This window comes from Perkinsus marinus (genome assembly GCF_000006405.1).
Source record: "Perkinsus marinus ATCC 50983 genomic scaffold scf_1104296976042, whole genome shotgun sequence".
NCBI classification, from domain to species: Eukaryota; Perkinsozoa; order Perkinsida; family Perkinsidae; genus Perkinsus; species Perkinsus marinus.
In genome coordinates, this window is record NW_003200547.1 from 16449 (window position 1) to 38779 (window position 22331).

Genomic DNA, 22331 nt, shown 5'->3' on the forward strand with positions numbered 1-22331 from the left:
TGTCGTTAGCTCAAGTGTTGATCTCCATTGTACAGGATGCCGACCATTTACGTAGAACTCGAGAAGGGCTCTCAAATGGTATATGATAGGATGAAAAATTATGGGGTCACGGCATTTTCAAGTCGGCCCCTTGTAGTAATCACCATCTTAACAAAGAGTTGCTCCGACGGCTCTTTAAGAAAGCGTTATTCTGAACGTACTGAACCCATGTGGAAACTACAGGAGAATGTATGATGGTGGGATCGAACGTGCGTGTCAGGTTGGAGTCGTGGAGCATAACAAGCTTCCGGTAGATGCACCCCCGGCGTTGCGGACGGACGATGGGATAGAGACTATGAATAAAACGCTGGAGATTTTTCTGATGGTAATTTCTCGAGTGGGAGATTCTCATCTTGACTGCTGTTGATTGAGTATTATACACACCTTATCTTAGTTGCTCAGGATTTTTTATCTGAATTTCAGATTTTCGGCCGAATCGCCGGCCTTCCACCGTTGGTCAGTAGCATCTTCGCCACCGCCTCCTCAATATGCCGAGCACTACCGCGAACCGTGACCAAGAAGGCAACCGTAGAGGTAGGCTGTGGCAGTCTCGGAGGAAATCTCAGCGCTGATTGACTTGGTCAAATTCATTAGGGACAATCTTGCGTCGACTGTGTTTGGGCTTAGATCGTTAGTTAGTTGACCGGTGTTGGAATATATGTTCGGTTTCCTTAGCTGGGCTTTGAAGTTTCTTTGCTACGTTGTTGAAATACACCCGCGAGTTTGGGTAGAAGTGTACAAAAACCAATAAGAATTTCTCAGGATTTCCTCGTTCTTGTTAACACGTGTAGTTGACCGTATGCATATACTCCCAGCACTAGATGGTTCGACTACGTCAGAATCGATTGGAGTACACCCAGTGATCTGCACAAGTCATCTGTGGAACGCTCTCTGAGGCGTACACTTGTTTTTCATTGAAAAATTTTGAATAGATTGTTGCGAATTTCCGTGATGAGAATTTTGATCCTTTCACGAACCTGCCGTCGTATGGAATTAAATTTTGATAAAACTGCGTTGTGATCGTCATTGCATTTTCCTCAAAGTACGCCAGCACACTTACCAGATGCTGTTGGAGCTAGTTATTTCTATCACTGCGAGAATACGGCAGTTATCACCTGGGCAAATGATGATGATCCCTGCGGGTTTCTCTGCCCGGATGATCCTCGTTTTGGTGCGCGCAATTGACGAGTATAAATGTCAAATGGCGGTAACATGCTGTGGCGGCGACAGCGGTCTGAGATATTTTCCCGTCTATCATGACGGTTTGGGAGAACAGCGACTGAACCCGTTGATTTTCGATGATGTTTCTCGAGGGCGCATAGAAACCACAACCTTTTGGATTGAGCTTTTGAAGCAGTTGGTGGTGCCAGAGAAAAAATCGGGCGGAGCGAAGTTCGTTTTTGGAACGTTATTGCCATTTTTGAACGACACTCCAATCGAATCCCAAATGAATGTAAGGCAAATGCAAGCAGTGTTTCGTATGATGATCGATTCAGAAGTACCCTGGGATGGCGGAATTTGCGACGTGGCTGCCTCCAGCGACTGGTGGGGACAACTCATTTGCGGTTACTTGCACAGCGACCTTGTATACTGTAAGTTGGCGTATTTTGATTATTATGTTTCCTTATGGTTAGCGGGTGAAAAAAATCTGAAAATGTGGTATGAATCGACGCTCTTTTTTACATGGGTTGTTGTGACTGGACCGCCGATTTAAATATAGGCGTATTTCCCGTGGGTAGATATCTGCCGTTTTTCGCGGGAGGTTGCAGTGATATACATATTTCTTCCCAATCTCAGATTCTTCGTTGGTTGCCGTCACCCGACTCTTTTGACGAGTCAACTGCCTCGTGGACAGCATTCGTGTCTACGCGGGAATCTTTGCTCAGTCTCCTTCCTGGTGAGATTCTGATGAGCATGACCCATCGTAGCCGTCGGTTACTGTGCCGAGGATTGGCGTGGTATGCGACGGAGCATAAGGAGAAGTAAGCGGGGACGTCGGATTGCGATGTGTTGAGAATTCTTGGCTGTTGTCGAGGCTATGTTTTGTCGTAAATATTGAATAACTGACCGATTCACGTTTCTAAGCCCTCGTACAGACTAGAATGTTCATAGCCTTTTAAATAGCGCACATTCTCACATTTGCATATCAAATTGTCGATTTGAAATTAACACGTTCCGTAGCTTCCCAGTCGAAACTCGTGCCCAGAGTAACCGTTTCGAATATGACCGATTCGACTCAACATGTGATGTACCATGATAATAACTGCACTCTGTTGAAGTTTCAGCTCTTAACTCCCCTTAGTTGACGAGCAACGGAAAATTTTGGAATTTGCCTAAGAAAAATGCACGTTCCTTAGAGCATGCTTCTTCCATCGAATGCTGCTATCGAAGAGCACGTGTTGGTGTGTAGGTTTCCGAATTCGCGCTCATCACCATTCATAGTACAACAAAATTCAAGAATTGAGGCTGCCATTGAAGCAACTCTAGCATACCCTGATGAAAGCCAGCAGCAATGGAGACCTCCTAGTCTCCCTGATGGCCGTATCAAGTGAGTGCATGTTCTCTCATATTCGGCCTCCTTGGAATTCTTAGAAATTTTGCTTTCTGTGAGTTATTGAACAGGTTACACGTTCCCATAAAGTATTTTGTTTGTATGTGTGCTCTGTATAACATAGCAACTTCTGAATTTTCGTAGTCGTCTCTTTCGCTGGGGCCGCTCGTTCTCCCATCGTTTGCGAACCGAAATTGTATTTCCTTTAGCCCTAGTCTCCTTGTAGGTACTCTGATATTGATACACAATTCCCTTGGTTTGATCGATTGTCCAAGATGGAGGATACCAAAAACCTGACGGGTCCTGTAACACCGCCTTCGATCTTCATACCGGTGGATCTGTGCTCCCTGCAAAACAAACGCGTTCGCTCGGTGGCGGAGCTGAGAGACTTCCTATACAATTCCGTCCTCTCAATCGCTCTCCTCCAAAACCAGTCTGGAGAGGTCCCCCAGGCGCAGCAAACCTGTCTGTCACTCATCGCTACCGCGATGTGTCGGATAGTGCCGTTGCCGACGGATGAGCACTTCTGGATTCTTCCGGAGCTCCGCATCGAAGCCAATCGCAGTTTCCTACTGCGATACACTCATCTTCTCACGAGGCACTTCGCGGCTGCCGCATTCAGTGTCGATTGTCGCTCGGACAGGGCATCCGATGCAGTACGGCTGGTGACCGCGACCATGCTAGTCGTTTTCACCGATCGACTTTGCCGAATCGTCTCGACTGACACTCCATCCCTCTTCGCGAGACATTACAGTGGTCGAGTTGAAGGTCCTGTGCTCCCGTTCGTACTGGATGCAGGAGTTTTCGCTGAAGAAAGTTCTTACTCGTTGCTGCTTTGGCCTGAGTTATCGACAGCACGTGCATCGGCTCTGGAGTATTTCCAGACGCTTCAAACTGCAGTAGTCGATGATCACAGAGAGCGACAACAGCTTTTCCAATTCGACGTAGCTGGTGTGAAAGTCGGCCCGGCCGAGACGCAGCTGATAGAGCAGCTCGGATTGAACCTGGGACTCGGCGGAACATGCCGCGAGTACGTTCCCCAACTGCTAAGCGGGGAGATGTCGGATGTTCTTGATCATTGTCCGGAGCTAGGTTGGCTTCGCGATGTCGTGTTTCTGTCGAAGATCGTCCTGAATTCGAACGGTGAGAAACTACCAAATCCGTCGAGGAAGGGCTATCGCAGTAGCGACGCTCGACTACAGTGGCGCGTCGAAAAGGGGAAGATCACAGTGGAAGGTTTTGGTATGAAAAACCTTGACCAGTGCGCTGGCTATAGCAAGGATGATGGTGCTGGTGTGAGCAGGGCAAACAAGATGAGACATATGATCGATCAGTGGAAGAAGAAGGGGAAGTGTCGATCTGTGCCGAGCATGGCGAATCCATCCACACTGTGTGACGGCAATGAAGAAACTCACTCGGAGGAGGACGTGCTATACCTCAAGCATCTCCCTGATTTTGATGGTGCCTTGTCACCGTCTCAAATCGAGCGGATCCTGGCGATCTTGACAGCACCGTATGTCCGAATCCCACTCTTGCTGGCATTCTTCTCGGATCGTGACCGATGTGGGGCCTTGGCGAATCCTAGGTTGCAGATGGTCTTGGACGCGGCCCTGTACGAGCCTGGTCGCTGGACGTCCACTCCGCAATCGACGATGGCATTCAAGATTCCAGGACCAGTTGAGAATACGTATACACGTGATGGTCTGTTGATGAACGAACTACTCCACTGCCCTGAGCAAATAGCAGTAGCGGTGGGAGACCTTGTGGATGCGGCGGCTGAACGGGATACGGGCAGGGACACAGCTCCGAGCCAGAGATGTATTCTCTATGCTGCTCGACTTGTCGCACGCGTGTGCATATATGTCGGACATGTGTCGGAGTTGTATAGTGGAAAAGTGGAGGGTGAGAAGATGGACGAGTGCATGAGCATCCTGAGGTCGAAGCTCACCGGGAAGATTTGGAGCATCGTCTCTCGTTGGTGCGAATCAAGCATGCGGAAACGACGATACGAAGATGCTAATTGTGCCCATGCTCACTTATTGTTGTTGGCAGCAGCCCGAGGCAGCTTTGAAATGGATGACGAAGAGACTAGCGAGGTCTACGAAACAGTATTGAAAGCTCAAGTGTATCTGTCGATGCATCACAGTTGGAGCGATTCGGAGATTCCTTCGGGTGTCTTGGGCGGTATTTACAACGTGGAGGTCATGAATGTCTTCACTCTCTTCCGAAGGCCAATCTACCTTCGACTCAGAGCCGATCAGACATGGGCTAGTGGAGTCCTCGAGGAAGTTGTCGAGATGGTGTCAAGTAGCAATAATCAAAGTGCTTCAAGAAGACTCTGGGAAGAGCAAAGCGGTTTGCTCGGAGTGTTCATACCCCAGTCGGATTCCAATCACGAAGAGAAAGGGGAGGAGCGGCCTTATGTGGAGTGGCTGCGCGGGGTGACGCAGCCTCCAGCTTTGACAATAAACGTCAACCTTGGACGAATCACGTTGAAGCAGCATCAGCTGAGCACACTGCCTGAATGGGCGTTGCAATTCCCCGATTTTGCAGAAGTCTTTGGTGAAGAAACCACAACTGAGAGCATCCAAGTGGCGCTCGTTGAATCGTCACTTTACCGGAAGTGGTATCGGCTCGTAGGCTTACGTTGTGATATCCAGAGATGGGCAGTAGACCCGGATTGGTCGCCAGCTGAATTGCAGTGGAAGAAGCTGCCGTCAAAGCACTGGGCTCGGAAGCTCCTCTCGGAATTGCCTAGTTGGACTGACTTCGTTCCGAACAGGCTTCACTTGTGCGAGGAATCTCCCAGCTGTAATTGGTGCATTCTTTCGGGTCTCGCTACCCAAGGCTCCCCTCGAGATATCGTGGTGGTATCTTCGCCTGCTCCCCTTGTTATGGTCTATGACGTTATTGGTCATGGCCGACAGTCTTATAGACAGCTCGTGTGGTGCAGTGATGAGGCGACTACGCTTGCAAGTCATCTTCAAGGGTATCCTTGTGATACCCTTGAGGATCGAGCTGTCATGCTGGGTGGAACGCTGAGTGTGTATTGGAGGTCGGCGAGAGATGGAAAATCCAGTCCCAGCAGAATCTCTCGTCATTACCCGAGATGTAGCGGAGGAACGTGGCGTAGAGATGTTCGTACCGAACAGATTTCTGAAGGGACTTCTCCCTGAGCAGTTGCTGGAGGAGTATGTGTTCTGGCAGCAGCAAAGCGGTGTTAACCAGGGACAGCTTGTGGGGGAGCTGAAGCAACGAGATTCTGATCGGCCTCAAACGGCATTGTTAGTCCATTTTCCAGTCGGCGATAAGCATCGGTCGCATGCCAGAGTGTACCGTGAAGTCATAGGGTCACAGGACTCACCATTGGAACTGCTGAATATCCCTCTTGCTGTTGCCGATTCGAATCTCTCGTCACTGGCTGCTCTATGCAAGAGGTTGGAAGCTGCCTCACACGCGCTAGTCTGGGGGAGAAATGGCCACGTTGTTGTCGTTGAATTTCCGAGGCTTCAATTGAGTTTCACAGACCGTAACGGAAAGATGGTCTGCGACCAGCATGACTGCTATTGGTTGGCTCGTCGTGATGACGGAATCTCGAGATGGAGCGAAGCGCTGTTGAAAGAGTTCATAGGAGCGACAGCGCTTTTATGTGGAGAATACGGCACAAGGGCGATCCTTAGCTCGGCTGGGCTCAAGGCTGGACGGGTGTCTGTTGGCGGTGAGATTGTTCTCTTCGAGAATAGTGACAGCCCTGTATGCGGCCACTTTGTTTACCCCCAACACGCCTCTGGTCAGTTCGTCAGTGCGCCAGACCAGAAGGCCGCGTTGCACCTGTTGTGTATGAAGTGGCTTGCAGGTCTCTATCCTGAGGCTGCTGATATGATCATGTCGGTATTTGCGGATGATGCCACTATTGGGCAGTTAGCGATCTTTGGCGGACCTGATTTCCTCCATGATTCCAATGTGGATGCTTCCGCGCTGAAGATGAGGTTGACTGCTGCGGTGCTTCCATTTGTCGATGACAGCCCGTCATTCTCCCCATGGAACATACCGGACCTGGTACACGATTATGTATGTAAACTGCGCTACGTATCTGCAGGAGCGGTGGTTCCGTTTGAGGACGACCTCGCAGTCATCCGAACGATAGAAGTTGGAACAGGAACGACAGAGGTCGAGAACAGGCGCAAGATTTTGCACGGAACCTTATGTCACACGGCTTTCGTTAACGTCGACCTTACTTTCGAACATGGTGATGGTTGGTGCGGTGTTGGCGGTCGCGGCGACGTTGATGGAATTACAAGTACATTGTCATCGTGGACCAAGCTTGGCGGTTATTCCAAGCTCGGAGGAGAGGCCTCCCAGGTCACCGGTGCCGATGCGGTTAAGTATCTCATTGAGAACGACTCAATGCATTTCATGCTAATCTACGAGATTTTCACCGGTGCTGTGTCGATAGAGGCGTGGAGCTATGATGACCCCCATACAGTGGCCGCTTGTTTGTCTAGAACTTGCGTCCGTGGATCGGGTGGCTTCGCCTTGGTACTGCGAACTATATCGGACTCGCCGGCAGCAGAGGCTCAACAGCTTCTTCCTCCCTTGCCTAAGCTAAGCAAATTCGACATTTTGGGTAAGCAGAAGTCTAAGTGGCTGCGCGAAGTTGGGAATGCTATATCGAAGTTACCACTCCCGCCGCACTTCGCTTCACCATGGCGAGCCAAGACTTCTGTCCCATGCCCAGAGCAATGGCTGTGCGCACCGTTTGTGGAGTTTTTCGACTGTGATCGGCGCGAGTTCGACTGCTATGGGGGCGGCTCCGAATTTGCCGCTCGGCCTCTGGAGAAGATAGTGACTGCGAGCTGTTTAATACGAAGAGGCGGCGGCGTGGGAGAGGCTCCGGCCACGTCCCATCTCGATCAAGTGGAGGAATTGTTAGAAGCTATCGGTCGCAATGAGGCCTGTAGGAGCCCAGTGTCGAAGAAATGGGTAGAGAGGATGAAAGCCGACATTGAGAACTTCAATCAGATGGAAGCCGACAAGGAGAGTTACTTCCTTAGCCAGAGTATGGGGCGGGTGGTGGACATGGCCACCATGCAACTAGCGGAAGATGTTGAGCTACTCGATGTCCTGATAGGAGGAGCTGTTGAGATGGCTAATGGAACGACGGTCTCGAGGGAGAAGGTGGAGATGGTTTCTGGTCGGGAGGTCACACTCAACTTCTGCACCCTTATCCGTTTGTTCACCGCCAACGATGGTGCGAATATCTTGAAGCAGTTGAAGTCGCGAGATCCTAGGTTAGATGCTGCAGCGGTCTTCAATGCTGTTGCCCATGCCATGTTGGTGACCACTCGCATCGAGCAGCTAAGACGCGTACTGGAGTCGGCCGAGCGAGTGAGAAGTGAGGAGGGCGCGGCGGGTGAGAAGACGCTCTTGGAGCTGTGCGGTCGACGATTCTACTGCAGTCCCGTCGTGAATGGTCGCTTCGGTTACGACCCTCGTCTTCTCACATGCGAGTTCCTCTTCGGCATTCTACTGCGACAAGGGCAAGTGGAGCTTCTGGATAAGTTCACAACGGCTGCGGCAGCTGATGAGGCGATGGTCCATCAGATGATCATGGGTGCTGGCAAGACTACTGTACTCCTACCCTTACTTGGTTTGATACTCCGTAACAAACAGCAGCTCGTCGTTTGCTGTGTGGCTAGCTCATTATTAGAGTTCACTCGGGAGGTCATTCGAGGTCGCTATTCGTCACCGGTGATCGCGGCTCCGCTTATCACGCTAGACTTCGGTCGTTCTGATAATTGTGATGAGAAGTTTGTGAGGAAAGTTCTTACGGCACAGCATCGACAGGCCGTAGTGGTCGCAACACCACAGACGTTAAAGAGCATAGTCCTGAAGTGGGCTGAACTTCGCCAGAGGCTGGTTGATGACGACATACTGAAAGCCAATACTAGTGTTGGTCGGAAAGGCAAGAGGTTGCTAAAGAAGCTCATCGGGAAGCACGCCGATGATAAGCGTCGACACCCCCTCAGTGAAAGCGAGCGGAATGCCGTCGAACAAGAAATTGTCCGCTGTTTGAAGGTCCTCGAAGTCTTCCAGGCGGGTGTCATCCTGATGGACGAAGTTGACCTACTCTTGCATCCTCTCAAATCGGAGCTGCGATGGCCTCTTGGTGAGAAGAGACCGCTGGATATGACTGAGCCAACTAGCGAGGATAATCCTGAGGCGTCGGCTGGCCTGCGATGGAAGCTCGCTTGGCATATTATCAGCCCCTTGCTGGAAAACGTCGACTTGCTTGAGTTTTGCGACATGAAGGATGCTCTCGAGACCGCGGAGAATATCAAGAAAGCCCTGAGGCGAGGCATCGAAGACGAATGGCTGTCGGACAGGCCGCACCTTCTCCTCTATGACCGTCAGCGCTACGAGCATCTGCTATTGCCATGGCTATGCAAGTGGACTCTGATTTGGTTACGATCTAATTCGGTCGCCCTTGAAGTCACGGACAGCGCTTTGGTTGCCTTCCTTAATGGTAACGACGATGAGGCGACGAGCCTGTGCCGAGCGCTGGGGGATAGAGATGTGAAGCTCCTGCTGTTGGCTCGGCAGTGGCTGCAGACTATTCTCCCCTTCCTACTAGGAAAGAGGTATTTGATTGATTACGGTTTGCTTCCCTCAAGCTGGATCACCTCATCCACATCTAAGTCACGGAGATTGCTGGCTGTACCCTACGTGGGTAAAGACAGACCTAGCGCGACCTCGGAGTTCTCCCATCCCGATGTGCTTATTGGCTTCACTCTGCTGGCATATCGTTGCAATGGGTTGAGGATGGCGGACTTCAAAGCGTTGCTGACGGACTCGCGAAAGGGCATGCAGGCTGACGTTGGAATCCCCCACTGTAGACGAGCCGACTGTCTGCGATGGGTCCAGTGGGCGCGTGAAGCTGGCGCCCGAGTCCGGGGTTTCACTTGGGACGGCACACCGTTGATCGACGTGGGGAAGGGAACGGAAAAGGACACTACTGGTACGTCGCATTTAATGACTGTTGATTTATGAAGTTGCATTCCAGGCACGGCTTGGCGCGATTTCGACTCGAATATTGATGGTAACGGTGATGATGACGAGATGGATTCCATCAGGAACTCCCTGTGGCCGTTGGAGCTTGTTGATCCTCGCGATGAGAATCAGATGGGTGAGTGCCGACTGGTCCGCGTGAAGATTGGCGGCCGCCATCAAAGTTTTGTGATGGGTTCTCAACCTTGTGTCGGTGCGAGCCAATTTTGCACTGACGAGAATACCTGGCAAATTTATGATCCATTTACAACCATCCTGATGCTGATATCTCCCATGAGAATACAGACACTCTTTCAGAGATACTATGGCGCCTCATGCGTCGGACATCGCCTTCGGCTACCATCCACTATCTATTCAATGTAGCCTTCCCAGATGCTCTCTCACACACTCCCAGTAAGACTTGTCCGTCTGACTTGGGGAACTGTCTATCGATAGGCGTCCTGGTTGCTAGTGGCCAAGAGCTTGGTTCACCACTGTTGTTTCGACATAGACTGGGCTTCTCGGGCACGCCCAATGACCTCTTGCCAACCCATATGGGAGAGTGCCAGTAAGCATGAGAGCTCTTCATGATGTGTAGATCATCGAGTAGGTATGAACGAGGTTGTGATGGACATATCACGGCTACTCTTACGGACACTGGTATCGTTATTGGGGATGGAGGTCAGCTGGCAACGCTTCCCCCTGAGTGGACAGTAAATGACCTGTTGAAGCAGGTGAGTCGAAATGTTCGTGTATAAGATCCTTTGATGTACGAATATTTGGCAATGGAGTGGTATATTGAACGAGAGGCTGTAATTAGTTGTTCAATGAAAATATAACATATTCAACAAAGGGGAAAAGCGCATGGTTGATGTGTGGGAATGCTTACCACTCGAACGGCTGCAACATCGGATTGACCACTAATCGACCTAGTCGGCCAGACCCTAGATATTGGTGTTCGTATTATGGTGTGGGGTACAGCCTTGTTGCGAGAAGTATCCTAGTTATGCTAGAGAGGCTCCTAGCCAACATCTCGCATTGTGAGTTTCGTCAGTACTAAAGATCGCAAAGGGATAGTGCTGAGCAATGGTACTCTGGTTGCTGCCATGTTTGAATGTTTCAGGCTGCTTCTGTCGAGGGCGTCTATGCGCTGATAGACTGTGGTGCGCTGATAACGGGAGTGAGCAACTTGCACATTGCTCAGGAGCTTCTTCGTATCTTACCAGCGGCAACCTTCGATGCGGTCGTATTCCTAGATGACAGCTCTGATCAGCGATTGGTGAGTTAAGAGTGTTCTTTCATAATGCACGCTTATATATATTCCTCCAACAATGCTGTTGTATGCATGAAACCGAGACCGTGTGCTACGAATTTCATTCAGAGTTCCTGATATAAACAGGATGTTGGAACTTTATAGCACATAAGTTACACTGCCATCCCACCCGCAGATACTAGAGCGGTCGAACAACGGTAAAGCGATTCCACTAGCATACTCGGGATTGGACCCGAGACGGCGCTTTACCTTTTACGATCACATTCACACCACAGGCATGGACATTGCCCAGCCGGCTGGGAGCATTGGGATGATCACATTGGGGAAGGAGACAACGTTCAGGTGAGGGCTGAGTTGACGATGTGATGATGGATGATTCGTGTTGTAGAGATTATGCGCAGTCAGCATTCCGTATGAGAGGGCTTGGAGGCACGCTAGGGCAGAAGTTGACACTTATTACTACAGCGCAGGTGAGCAGATGTTGGTGTGATCAGCCCGACTGTAGTGATCATCTTGATTGGTTGTTCTCGGAATAAACAGTGTGGAAACCACGAGTTTGCATGTGCTGAATATATATTGCCTCGACTTGCAGGTGAGTAAGCAAATCCTTGGCGATCAACAGTCTTCTATCTCTCAAGGGGAACTGTTATTGCGAGTGTTCGCTCGGTAGCTGGCGGCCGTTCAGATGATAGGGTTTTACTTTGTTTACTCTTCGCAGTGTTTGCCTCAATTCCATCTCGAGTGTGAGCTCACAGTATGTCCTGCTGTGTGAACAGAATGTGGAGAATGTGTGGCGTTATGTTGCATGGCGAAGGATGGAGCAGGATCCAAAGGAATCTACCAAGTGAGTTGGCATTACCTGATCCCATGATATGAGCCAGTACCTCATCCTTGGATCATCGATTCTGTCAAATTTGCCTAAGAAAGAGTGCTGGTCTCTATATGACTCTACTCGTGACCAATGAAGGAGTTTTGCCGCATACCGTTACAACGATGAGGGTTGAGATTTTCCCTACTGCGTCGTTTCGCAGATGCTTATCCCTATTGCGAGAGCCGGTAGATCATACCATAAGCACAGATCCAGAGGGGAGCAGTCTACACATGGGTCTCTATGAGAAGGAGAAGCGGAAGTTGGAAAGTTACTCTACTGAGTGGCTCAGTGACATGCAAACGCGAAATGAGGTAAAGTCGTGGTTATCAGATTGGTCATTGCTTTCGCCGTTGAATTAACTGTGAGATGACTTTGTTAATTTTATGCTGTTTTGGGGGACAGCAACGCAATGACGTCCTACAGAGACGACAGTGTTTGGTATTCCACGGCCCGAGATTTTATGGAATTAACCATCAGTTTCCGGGGCGAGTTTTTGGGTCCTCGTAGTCTTTGACTGAATTCGGTTGACTCGCATTTCAGGCGAAGAAGTGTCTGGAGGCTCTCGGCGATGCTGTGTCGCGCGCCCAAAAATCATACGACAGCGCAAATCTACAGTTGTCGGGCGAACAGGTGGGATAAGATCCTTGTTTGGGGGATTATATTGACTAAGAGGTTCGTATCAGGTTGAGGAGCAGGAGGAAGAGGAGGAAGAAGAGCAGGAGCAGGAGCAGGAGATTCAACAGGTATCTCGAGGTTCATGTTGATAAGATACAAAACTGGTTCGGATGAGGCCTTCTCGACTCCAGGCTACTGGCAGCAAAACGCTTTCTTTCTCAGGAGTTGGAAGTGGAGACTGAACGGGAGTCCGCAGCTGATCAGAAATGCAACCGCGATAAAGCCCCGATCACACCGTGGAATCTACGCCAAGTTTGCGAGGATGCTAACGCGACGATCAAGGCATTCTACCCGGCGAATCAACTGACCCTCTCGAACGGGGTGCTCGGGCAAACAGCTGCTGAGCCACTGCCCTTTCCGGTGGCTATGATGGTATCGAACAATTGGTATCGACAGTCATGGAAGATGCAAGCTGGGGCTCGGCGAGTGAAGAATGTCATAGTCACATTCGAGTTTGGACCGCCCCCACGAGGGCTTCCTGTGGACCCTATTGATCGCGATGGGGTTTGTCGAACGGTGAAGAGCGCGTTGGAGGTGTTGGGCATGGGTGTGATGGCTAGTCTTGGGCGGCAAGACTTGGAGACTTTACTTGATGGTTTGCCGAGCGACATGACCGTTTCAGCTGGACTGACGGTTGATGGTATTCTGCAGCAACAGGAGAGCGTTACGGTGAAGGAGTTGTTGAATCGAGTTGACTCGATTGTGGCGAGGATTGGTTCGAGTATGGTGAACCTTATTGACCTGGACGTCTCCCCGAAGCGAGCAATGGCTTTGACGGAGTATCTTTGCGAGCCGAGGTTGAGTGGAGTGGTATCTCTGGTTGAAGCTGAGCACATACGGGTTGCGATGCATCGTATGCAGGACGATGACACGAATGTGAATTTACCGTGTTGTTTGCGGTGTCCAGGTCTATCGAGTCGGCCGTTAGACGCAAGTTCATCGTATGAGGATATGAGTCGAAGTTCCGCGACTAATACTATTGATCAACTATGGCAGTTCATCGATTGTGACCGTACGGGTTTCACTACGCAGCAACTCGCTATGATCCAGACAGCGTTGAAGGATGTACGGTATGAGGCCCGGTTGCAGTGGTGGTTGCGCATGCGTGCATGTCGTAGAAGGCCACAGAGTGATGGCTCGTGGAAAGGCACGTCGATAGCCCGTGTGTTGATGTCTCCTGACGAGACTAGGAAGGCTGCATTGGAGGAGAGTATTGAGTTGCTCAGAACAGGAATGGCAGGCCGTGGGATTCGACCCAGCGACCTCTTCATGGCTTGGACGGAGCCTTATCGAGATGGTCTGTCAGCCGAGGTGGCAGTAAATGCTCTGAAGAGTCTTCATATTCCTGGTCTATCAGACGCCCATGTTCAGCGAGTGGTGAAGTTGTTGATGAACTCTGATGGGGTTGTCTCGACGAAGCAGTGGGGGGAGTATTTTCCTGACTCTCTGAGGGAAAGCGGTCCTGATAGTTCAGATGAGTCAAGAGAGAGAATCGACCCGCGAGAAATAGGGACATCCGAAGTTGATGATGGAATGGTACGGTATAGGTTCAGACTGGTGCCGCATCGGCATTTCACCAAAGTGTGGACATCTTCAGGGATCTCCTGCGCTCCTCTGAGTGTGTGGAAATATTCACATCTTGAGGAAGGCGGTGGATGGACGGCCAAGAGAAGTCCGGAGACTCGAATACGTGTCAGCCTGGGAGACTTGGCCGTAGCCTCTTCCAAACAACCACAGCATGGCCTGGCGTTAGAAGTGGTAGACTCAGTGAAGATTTCAGATTCGAGAGCACCGTCGTGCTTGACGGAATGGCTTGATAAGCATCTCCCTCACCCGGTAGCATTTCGATTGATTTGGTCAGAGCGTCGAGGAAAGGTACAGGTGAACGCGTGGCGACCGATACCACCTAGTGAGGAGTTCGTAGCAGTGGGGGTAGTTTTCTCTACTACTCCACAGGAGCCGTCTGTGGGGGAAATGAGGTGTTTGCCAAGGGTATGGCTGAATGAGGAGAGAATTGAGAGGAAGATGGTATGGAGAGACGGCTCGAGTATGATATTCGCGCAGGAGTATATGGGAACAGTGGATGCCTTGAAGGAGGAGGGAGGGGGAGATGGTATAGGGACTGAATATAAGTTGCGAAAGGAACGGTATGGAGCTGGACGGGTGTTCAATAACTTATAGTTCATTAATAGTAAGGTTAGTGTTTCCTACTACTCATGTTGTGTGATAAAAAGGGCTATCGTCAACCTTCAGCGCTCGTCAACATTCGTTTTCTTCCCTATAAAGACTTCTTCCTCTGCTGTAAACTTTCCCGCGCTCTCACTGTTGCTCCATACGCTTTGCCCGTAGGCCCTGGAACCTGCATGGAACCTGCCCGTACTGTATACTATTCGTGAGTAACGGCTAGTATATACAGTCCTCGAAATATTCTTCGAATATCGGGTTTTTCGCTTAGTTCTTCGAGGATAGGTTGAATGGCGATCTGAGACTCGAGGATATGCCTGCTAGCATCCCGTTAGCTATAACCTGGAAATTTGGGCTCTCAAGTGTGAGCCATTGCTGGAAAACTGTGCCGACAACGGCCGCGAATAATGTCAGACGCGCAGCTTACTTTCATTTATATACATTCGCAGTATTTTGCGAATGTATTTTATTGCGTATACGTAGATGAAGTATATTTGCCACTAGGTGTATTCAAGTATATTTTATTGCGGAGTACATCTCTACTAGGGAAGTACTCTGATAACAAACTATGCACCATTTTGAAAATGGCATTTTCAATACTCACCCTTATCGGTTCCATGGGACGGTCGGGCAGGTATATCGCACGCGCGCGTGCGGAGTACGTGCTCTGTGCGGTTCGAAAGCGATTGAATAATATCATCATTTCACCAGCTACCGGTTTAGCATTGACAAGAGTTACAAAGTTACTGATGACAGTATGTGACTGTGCATGATCTCTCGTCACTACCTGGGCTGGTGTATCCACACCGTATTGCAAATCAACGTGTTCGCCTCTACAGTGACATATTATAAGTCAGTCAAACCATCAGTGATAATCTATGTTGAAACGAAAGGTAACACCCGCGCGCTATGGAGGTCCTAAACATGTCTATGAGTCAGATGGAGCTGATGACGATTGGGTGCCTTGTTCGGCTTGGCCTTGCAACGGCATACACATGTGAGCTTCGAATGTCACCAGGGAATCATCCAGGAACCTATGATGTTCTCGAGGAAAACTCATTTTGAATCTCCCTCCATGGCTAAGAGCAAATTCCTCAATCCGGTCATTAATCACATTAGAAACACTTCCCTCAGTTTTATCACAATCTGGGAGACGTCGTCTTTCAAAGCCAAATGGGTCCCTGAATGTTACGTCCTTAACTGAACACTTCCAATGTTGGTTCACTTATCATCGTGAATAGCGACTCGTGCGGCTCGGGTGGAGGACAGTGCGTGTCGTTTTGACATGCAAGTGTGATAAATTTGTTATTTTCCGAGATTGATGAGAATCAATTTGCAATGTAACGATGGATATGAACATGTGTTGTGATGATGAGAGTACCCGTTTGGGACTGTGATGATAGCGGTAACTTGTTCACTATCGTTTGTCCTACAAAATAACACACATTTGCATATCAAATTGACACGTACTGTAGAACAGTATGTGTGTGAACAGAATAATGTCGGTAATAGGCTCTCAGACCTTCGAGCTGCTGAGTATTGGGGACATCCATCACATTCCTGTTGAGTAGTTGTTAATTCTATCGTTTATTCATAAGCAACAGATAATTCCTATTAGGCATTCATAGTGCAACCTGAGAGAAAATAACCGCGAAGGCGATTGACAAAATCCGCTCTCGATGAGAGACACGTACGGGCTGGTGTTACTCTCGCCCTTTCGCAGTGACACGGCGATGGGCGCTGGAACAAGTATTTCAATCAAGACTACGACTGCCGACTTGGTGTCGTATCAACACACGAAGATCGTTGTCACATCCGAGAGAAACGTGAGTCCTCAACAACGTTACTAATAGCAACCGCCAATACTGTGAACTCGATTGGGTCTAAAGATGGGAGCGAAAATCATAAGATGAGAATCTCGCGACTATACGCTCACTCTATTGCTCATGCGCAGGTGTCTGCGTAGTGTACATTGAATACGCAACAGTTGGTTTCATACGCATTCGTATCGTCTGCAGTTAACACTCCAGTTCACCGACCTCGCGCTTCCTCGAACAACTACAGGACACTGCGACAACTACCTGTGTCTCGGGCGTGCTGACTGTGATGAGCCAACTCGAATATGCGGTAGTGTGAAAACGCTATCAGCGGGGGAGTCTCATTTTCGCAGGGGACGTTCTACCATTCGATGGAGGACTGGCTGCTTTCGGCAGCTCTCTTGAGCTTGGCTGGCACACAACCTCGAGCCAAATTGGACAATGGCAACTTCTAGTGGGAATTTCCTCATCCTGTGGCGACGGCATAAGGTGAACTCTCACTCGTGGACTCAAAAGGTTCTTCTCACCAAGCTTCTTGTTGACGTTCCTGCTGAAATTGATCCACGTTAGACATTCGTCTTCAGGCGTAAACAACATATTAGTGCTAGGAGAAACCACGGATTAGATTTCCGCTTTATTTAAGGTCCAGGTTAGAAGTCGTTCGAGCCGGTGACACGGAACGGACTTTTCAGCTTGCGCTCAGTATCATATTTGACTTGTCATCAGCTCGACAAGTCACTCACGAACTCGATAGACATTTTTCGTTGCTACGACCACACTGGTTCAGCCGAAATGCAATGAGCTGCATTATAATTTTATCTACATGTTCTTTAGGTCAACCGATGAGAATTGCGATATGGGCATCTTGAACGGTCGTACAGGATGTGCCTACGACTGTACAGTATTGCTTGGTTGGCGCTGTGACCCTGGAGGTTGCGCTAGTGTTTGTGGCGATGGTGTTCTTGTGGAAGGAGAGGAATGTGATCTAGGTAAGCTCACAATACTACAATTGTTGGAATGCCATTCACATACAGTGCTGGAGGAATATATGAGCTAATTATAGGAGTATACTTACGAATTCGGGTAGAAATGTACAACAACCAGCAGTAATCTCTCAAAATTCCCTCAAAATTTCCATATTGTCACTAACACAAGTAGTTGACCATGCGCATCTTTCCTCTTCACACTGGCCATAGGTGTTTCTAATGGGGACCCCACAAGCGGTTGTGAATACGATTGCACAGCGTCCCGAGAGTACGCGTGCTCTTCGGACAACAACACGTGTGAACCACTATGTGGTAACGGAGTTGTTGACGATGAAAATGATGAGGAATGCGATGATGGGGACAATACTGATGGAGACGGTTGCGACAGTCGGTGCATGATAGAAGCCTGGTATGCTTGCTCGCAGCCCGATGGCGTACGGGGCGTCTCGGTGTGTCACTATCAACCAGTAAAAGTGAGATGTGAACCTGACTACTGTTACGGCGACTGGACTATCGTTTTAAATTCGTGGCGCGCGGTCGTACGGGCAGAAAAATTCATCCGATATACGACTACATTTATAGTGGCTCTAGCTGAGACGGTGAAGGAAGCAATAGTAACTTGGAGTGAACCGCGCGCGACGACATGCATGTATTTGAACACATCTCGCGAACGGTTTTGTCCGGGCGATGATCCTCGGGTTATTCACTCCAGCGTTTTACTGCGAATCGATAGAGACATGATTGACGAAGTAACTACTGGTTGGGGATTTGAAATCGCCTTGAGAGAATGTGGCGATGGGAGAAGACATTTTGGAGAGGCTTGCGATGATGGAAATTTAATAGGCGAAGACGGGTGCTCGACATTCTGCCAAGTGGAAAAAGACTATGCATGTGAGCTGGAGAAATATATGTTTGTTTGCTTCAGCTGAGTTGAGAAGTTTTCACGTGAATTATAGCAGTTTGTACTACAAACACTGTTTGTAGTACAAACTGTACTCACTGCATAACTGTTACCTGCATCACTGCTCACTGTACATCTGCAAACTGTACTTTGTAGTACTCACTGTTTGCCAGACTGTTTGACAAATTGTCAAACAGTCTAGTACTTCATTAGAGTTCGCCTACTAGTGGAGTCCCATACAAAGTTTGTAGGCGAACTAGTATGGGACCACCATAATGGGAGTGCTCAGGAAAAAGAAGGAATTTTGACGAAATTCCTCGCAGTTTTCACATTGTCATCAACACACGTAGTTTACTAAGTGCATATTTTCTAATACTGCTAAATATGAGCATAAGTATCCGAGGTCTCGGAAGGATCCTTGGAGTGTGTTTCTGATGTTGATATGGATACTTCATACCGCCAATATTGCAACGTCGAGTAGCTTTTGTTGTTGTTGTTGCTATTGTTGTTCCTATCACTATTGGAGTTTCACTCGCTTTACGTGAGGTAGCGTAAAACTCGGTGAAAAACGCGATATTCGCACTATGCAGTAGTCATGAAATATGTTTTGCACTAGTGTTTTTCGTATCACGGGCGAAACTCCATTTTTCTTTTTGTTGTTGTTGTTGTTGTTGTTGTTGTTGTTGTTGTCGTGGTTGACAATGTGCCTATCATCCCACACTATAGGTCATGGTGGAGACTATTATAACGGTGATGTATGTGTAAAACAGCGTGACGATGCAGTTGCAATTGGATGCAAGAGAATACAGTGGGTTAGCGAGCTCGGGAAGACAATGTTGAAAACCTCTGAGTCAGACTAACGTCATCGTCTTCTTCGCCCGGTCCCGAGCAGTGCTCAGGATTGCTCACCGTGAGTGATCATAGCATGACAACTATGAAGAGGTAGATCTACGCTGCTGTGATGGTGTCATGAGCTCGTTTTCCTCAGCTGAGCTCAGCAGGAGTTCTCTCACTGATTATAGACGTTTACACATGACTCGGAGTTGAAGTGTATAGAAACAAGCACTATTTTACTCGAAATTTCCTCATTGTCACCAACATATGTCGTTGACCATGTGCAGATTTTTGCCATACAAAACTGATGCGGGCAGCGGACTTCGCTCTCTCGTCGTCGCCGTCCTTTTCTGAGTGATTCCGCCCAGGGAGTCACCCAGGAACCTTTATTATTCCCGGGGGAACTTATTTTGAATTTTCTACATGGCTAGGAACGCATTTTCCAATCACTTCATCATGTAAATATCATCGCATTAGGAACATTCTCATCAAACCCTGGGGGACGTTATCTCTCAAAGCTAGATTGGTCGCTGGTCCTGCCCTTAGTTGAGGATGTTGCTAGCCGACACTCGGAGACGAGTTTTATCATTTTTTCAGAATCGTGTTGGATTTCGAGCTACTTGATGACAACGCGGTAGCAGTGGTGGATTTGCATCATATTCGTCCCGCAGTGATGGTAAGCAAATAAAGTTTTCGTTTTCTAAAAATCGTTAATTTTCTCTAATTGAATTGATCAGATACATTAAAAAATTTGCCAGGGAAAATTCCATTGATATTGCCATCAGATGCGCCTGCTGGGTTTTTTACTGAAATTTTTGAGTTGATATTTTTCTCTCCTCTGTAGGTTTTCGATCGTTTGACGCATCCCGAGCACCTAGCGCTCAATGTGTCTATGAATCCTCAGCCCGTTGAGGCTCAGGCACTCGTTAGAACCCAAATGGTGAGTTCGTTAACGGCGGGGATTGAAAAAATGAAGTTTTACCGCGATATCAAATTCACGCCCCGAGAGTTGAACCACGGTCACGCTTCTAGGGTGCATTAGGGAGTGAGGAGTGACTTTCTTCAGCGTGCGTCCTCCCCATAGGAAACATTAGTGAAAAACATATATCACATTTAACTTTGCGAAAAACGCATGTAAGCAGCGAGTAACGCGCAAAAGACTTGGTGTGTTTCACGTAGTACGGAGTGATTTGCCCGCTGTAATTCGCGAAGTATTTTCAATTCACTTCATATCGCGTTTTTCACATGGAGTATTACGCCACTTCGCGTAAAAATGGTGAAACTTCAATATCTCCTTGGTCCTTCCGGTAGCTGCATTAGAATAGATCCATCGGGCATTGACATCGATCGCCAATTCAACTAGTCTATCGGGGCCTTTCTCAATCAACATGAGCATCACCGAAGTGGGTACAGCTTTTGCGCTAGAGGACGGGGTGAATCAACTCCACGTATGGAGGGTCGGAAGGGTCAAGATTGCCCCTACAATGAGGTGATTTGTTGTGTATGCGTGCAACTCACTTGGAAGGTTGTAGGTTGTTCTTATATACAGCAATATGTGGTGATGGTCTTCGGACGGAGCCCTTCGAGATGTGCGATGACGCTAATGAGTTGTCGGCGGACGGCTGTGACTATCCCACATGCGAGTATGGCGGTGATCAGTGTTGTGAGAATATATGTTCGCTTGCCTCAACTGAGCTCAGGAGTTTCCTCATTAATTCATTTACGTATTCTTAGTGAAAATGTATAGAGACCAATAAGAATATCACAACATTTTCTCGGAATTTTAGAATTGTCATCTTCACATGTAGTTGACCATGTGCATACCTTACCTTTACTGGTTCAGCTCAGCTTGTCTGCGATTCGCACTTTTCAGGCCGTCGGCCGTAACCTCTTCGGGTACAAGGTTCGGTTATGTTTGTAATGGTGGAACGAAGACTAGTCGCGACTACTGCACTGTGAGGTAGCATGCAAGTTGCTGTAGGGTAGTGGTGGAAAGCGTCATTTTCATACACACACATTTTACACGCATTTTCATACGCATTTTCATAGATCATCTGCAATATCAAAGGTCTTTATACCTTATATCGAATATCATTTTCTCAGTTACATAGCCGTCGCTTGTTATGGTCTCTGCAGAGGGTACAACCTGGTGAGCGACTCTGGAAGTCTCGTGGTCCTCCGGCAACAGTCAGGAAAGCTCACAGTGAGGATTCTCGATCTGCTACGGGCTCGCACGAGACAATAAATAGTATCTTGTTGAGTCATCACGACAATGCTAATAGTCGCATTTTCCCACCGACACCCGTTATGGGTGACTCCGCGCAAGGACATGCGTGCTGTCCCCAATGAACAGGGCGTCACGTCAACGATGTTCATGGTCTTCCTTCGAACGTATCTATTACTCGGAATTGCATTTTTCATGAGTTTTTCTTCAGATTCGAGTTGATGCTCAAAGTGTTGCTCGTGTGTACTACTCGAATACGGCATCGGATGAACCCGACTGCGAATTGTTCGCAAGAATATCGGGCCTCTACCCTAGTGAGCACTCAAACATTTGAAATATTCCCATTACATTTGGAATCATATATTAATTCTATAAGGGGGTTAAGCATAATATTGGGGTTTCATTGGTGATATGAAAAACACTAGTGGAAGCCATATTTCACATTTCACCCCGTGAAAAACGCATGTAAGCAGTGAATAACGCGTATGACACGTGAATTGTGTTACGTGAAATGGGGTAATTTGTCCGGTGTGATTCGCGAAGCATTTTCAATTTATTTCATATCGCGCTTTTCACATGGAGTATCACGCTACGTAAAACGGGTGAAACTCCACTGGACGTATATTTTCCGAGCTCAGTTACTCTACCCTGTAGAGCGAATAAGTCCTTCCAGCATTCGTTGCCTGTTTTTCTTCCGGAAGGAGATCATCTATTACACCTGAACCCGACGATATCTGGTGATACATACAGGTTGGTCATTCGATGTAACCATTGTTGGTCCGGGTGTGGTATCAGAGTTGAGGTCAGTGTTGCTCGCTGTGGTGACGGAGTTGTGGAAGGATACGAGGAGGAATGCGACGTTGGAAGATCCTACTCGTCGGTGAGTTGTAGCTCACTCGGAAAACCCCTTACACGCTTAGATGGTTGGA

At 48.6% G+C, this 22331-nt stretch overlaps 3 protein-coding genes across 3 annotated transcripts; all 3 read left to right on the forward strand.

Annotated features, from left to right (window-relative positions):
• Nucleotides 1-3078: 3078 nt before the first annotated feature.
• Nucleotides 3079-5263, forward strand: Pmar_PMAR028393 (hypothetical protein; the record flags this gene model as incomplete). The annotated part of the gene is made up of 2 exons (XM_002764823.1): nt 3079-5181; nt 5231-5263. The coding sequence occupies 2 exons, from the start codon at nt 3079-3081 to the stop codon at nt 5261-5263; spliced, it is 2136 nt and encodes a 711-aa protein (XP_002764869.1).
• Nucleotides 5264-6130: 867 nt separating this feature from the next.
• Pmar_PMAR028394 (hypothetical protein) lies at nt 6131-13384 on the forward strand (the record flags this gene model as incomplete). The annotated part of the gene is made up of 15 exons (XM_002764824.1): nt 6131-9608; nt 9654-9776; nt 9956-10051; nt 10094-10205; nt 10248-10371; nt 10761-10916; nt 11086-11252; nt 11299-11380; nt 11503-11576; nt 11629-11754; nt 11942-12092; nt 12322-12411; nt 12465-12524; nt 12619-13332; nt 13364-13384. 15 exons carry the CDS (start codon nt 6131-6133, stop codon nt 13382-13384), a joined length of 5574 nt encoding a protein of 1857 aa, XP_002764870.1.
• A 7381-nt stretch (nt 13385-20765) lies between these two features.
• On the forward strand, nt 20766-21423 carry Pmar_PMAR028395 (hypothetical protein; the record flags this gene model as incomplete). The annotated part of the gene is made up of 3 exons (XM_002764825.1): nt 20766-20821; nt 21052-21138; nt 21282-21423. The coding sequence occupies 3 exons, from the start codon at nt 20766-20768 to the stop codon at nt 21421-21423; spliced, it is 285 nt and encodes a 94-aa protein (XP_002764871.1).
• Nucleotides 21424-22331: the final 908 nt, after the last annotated feature.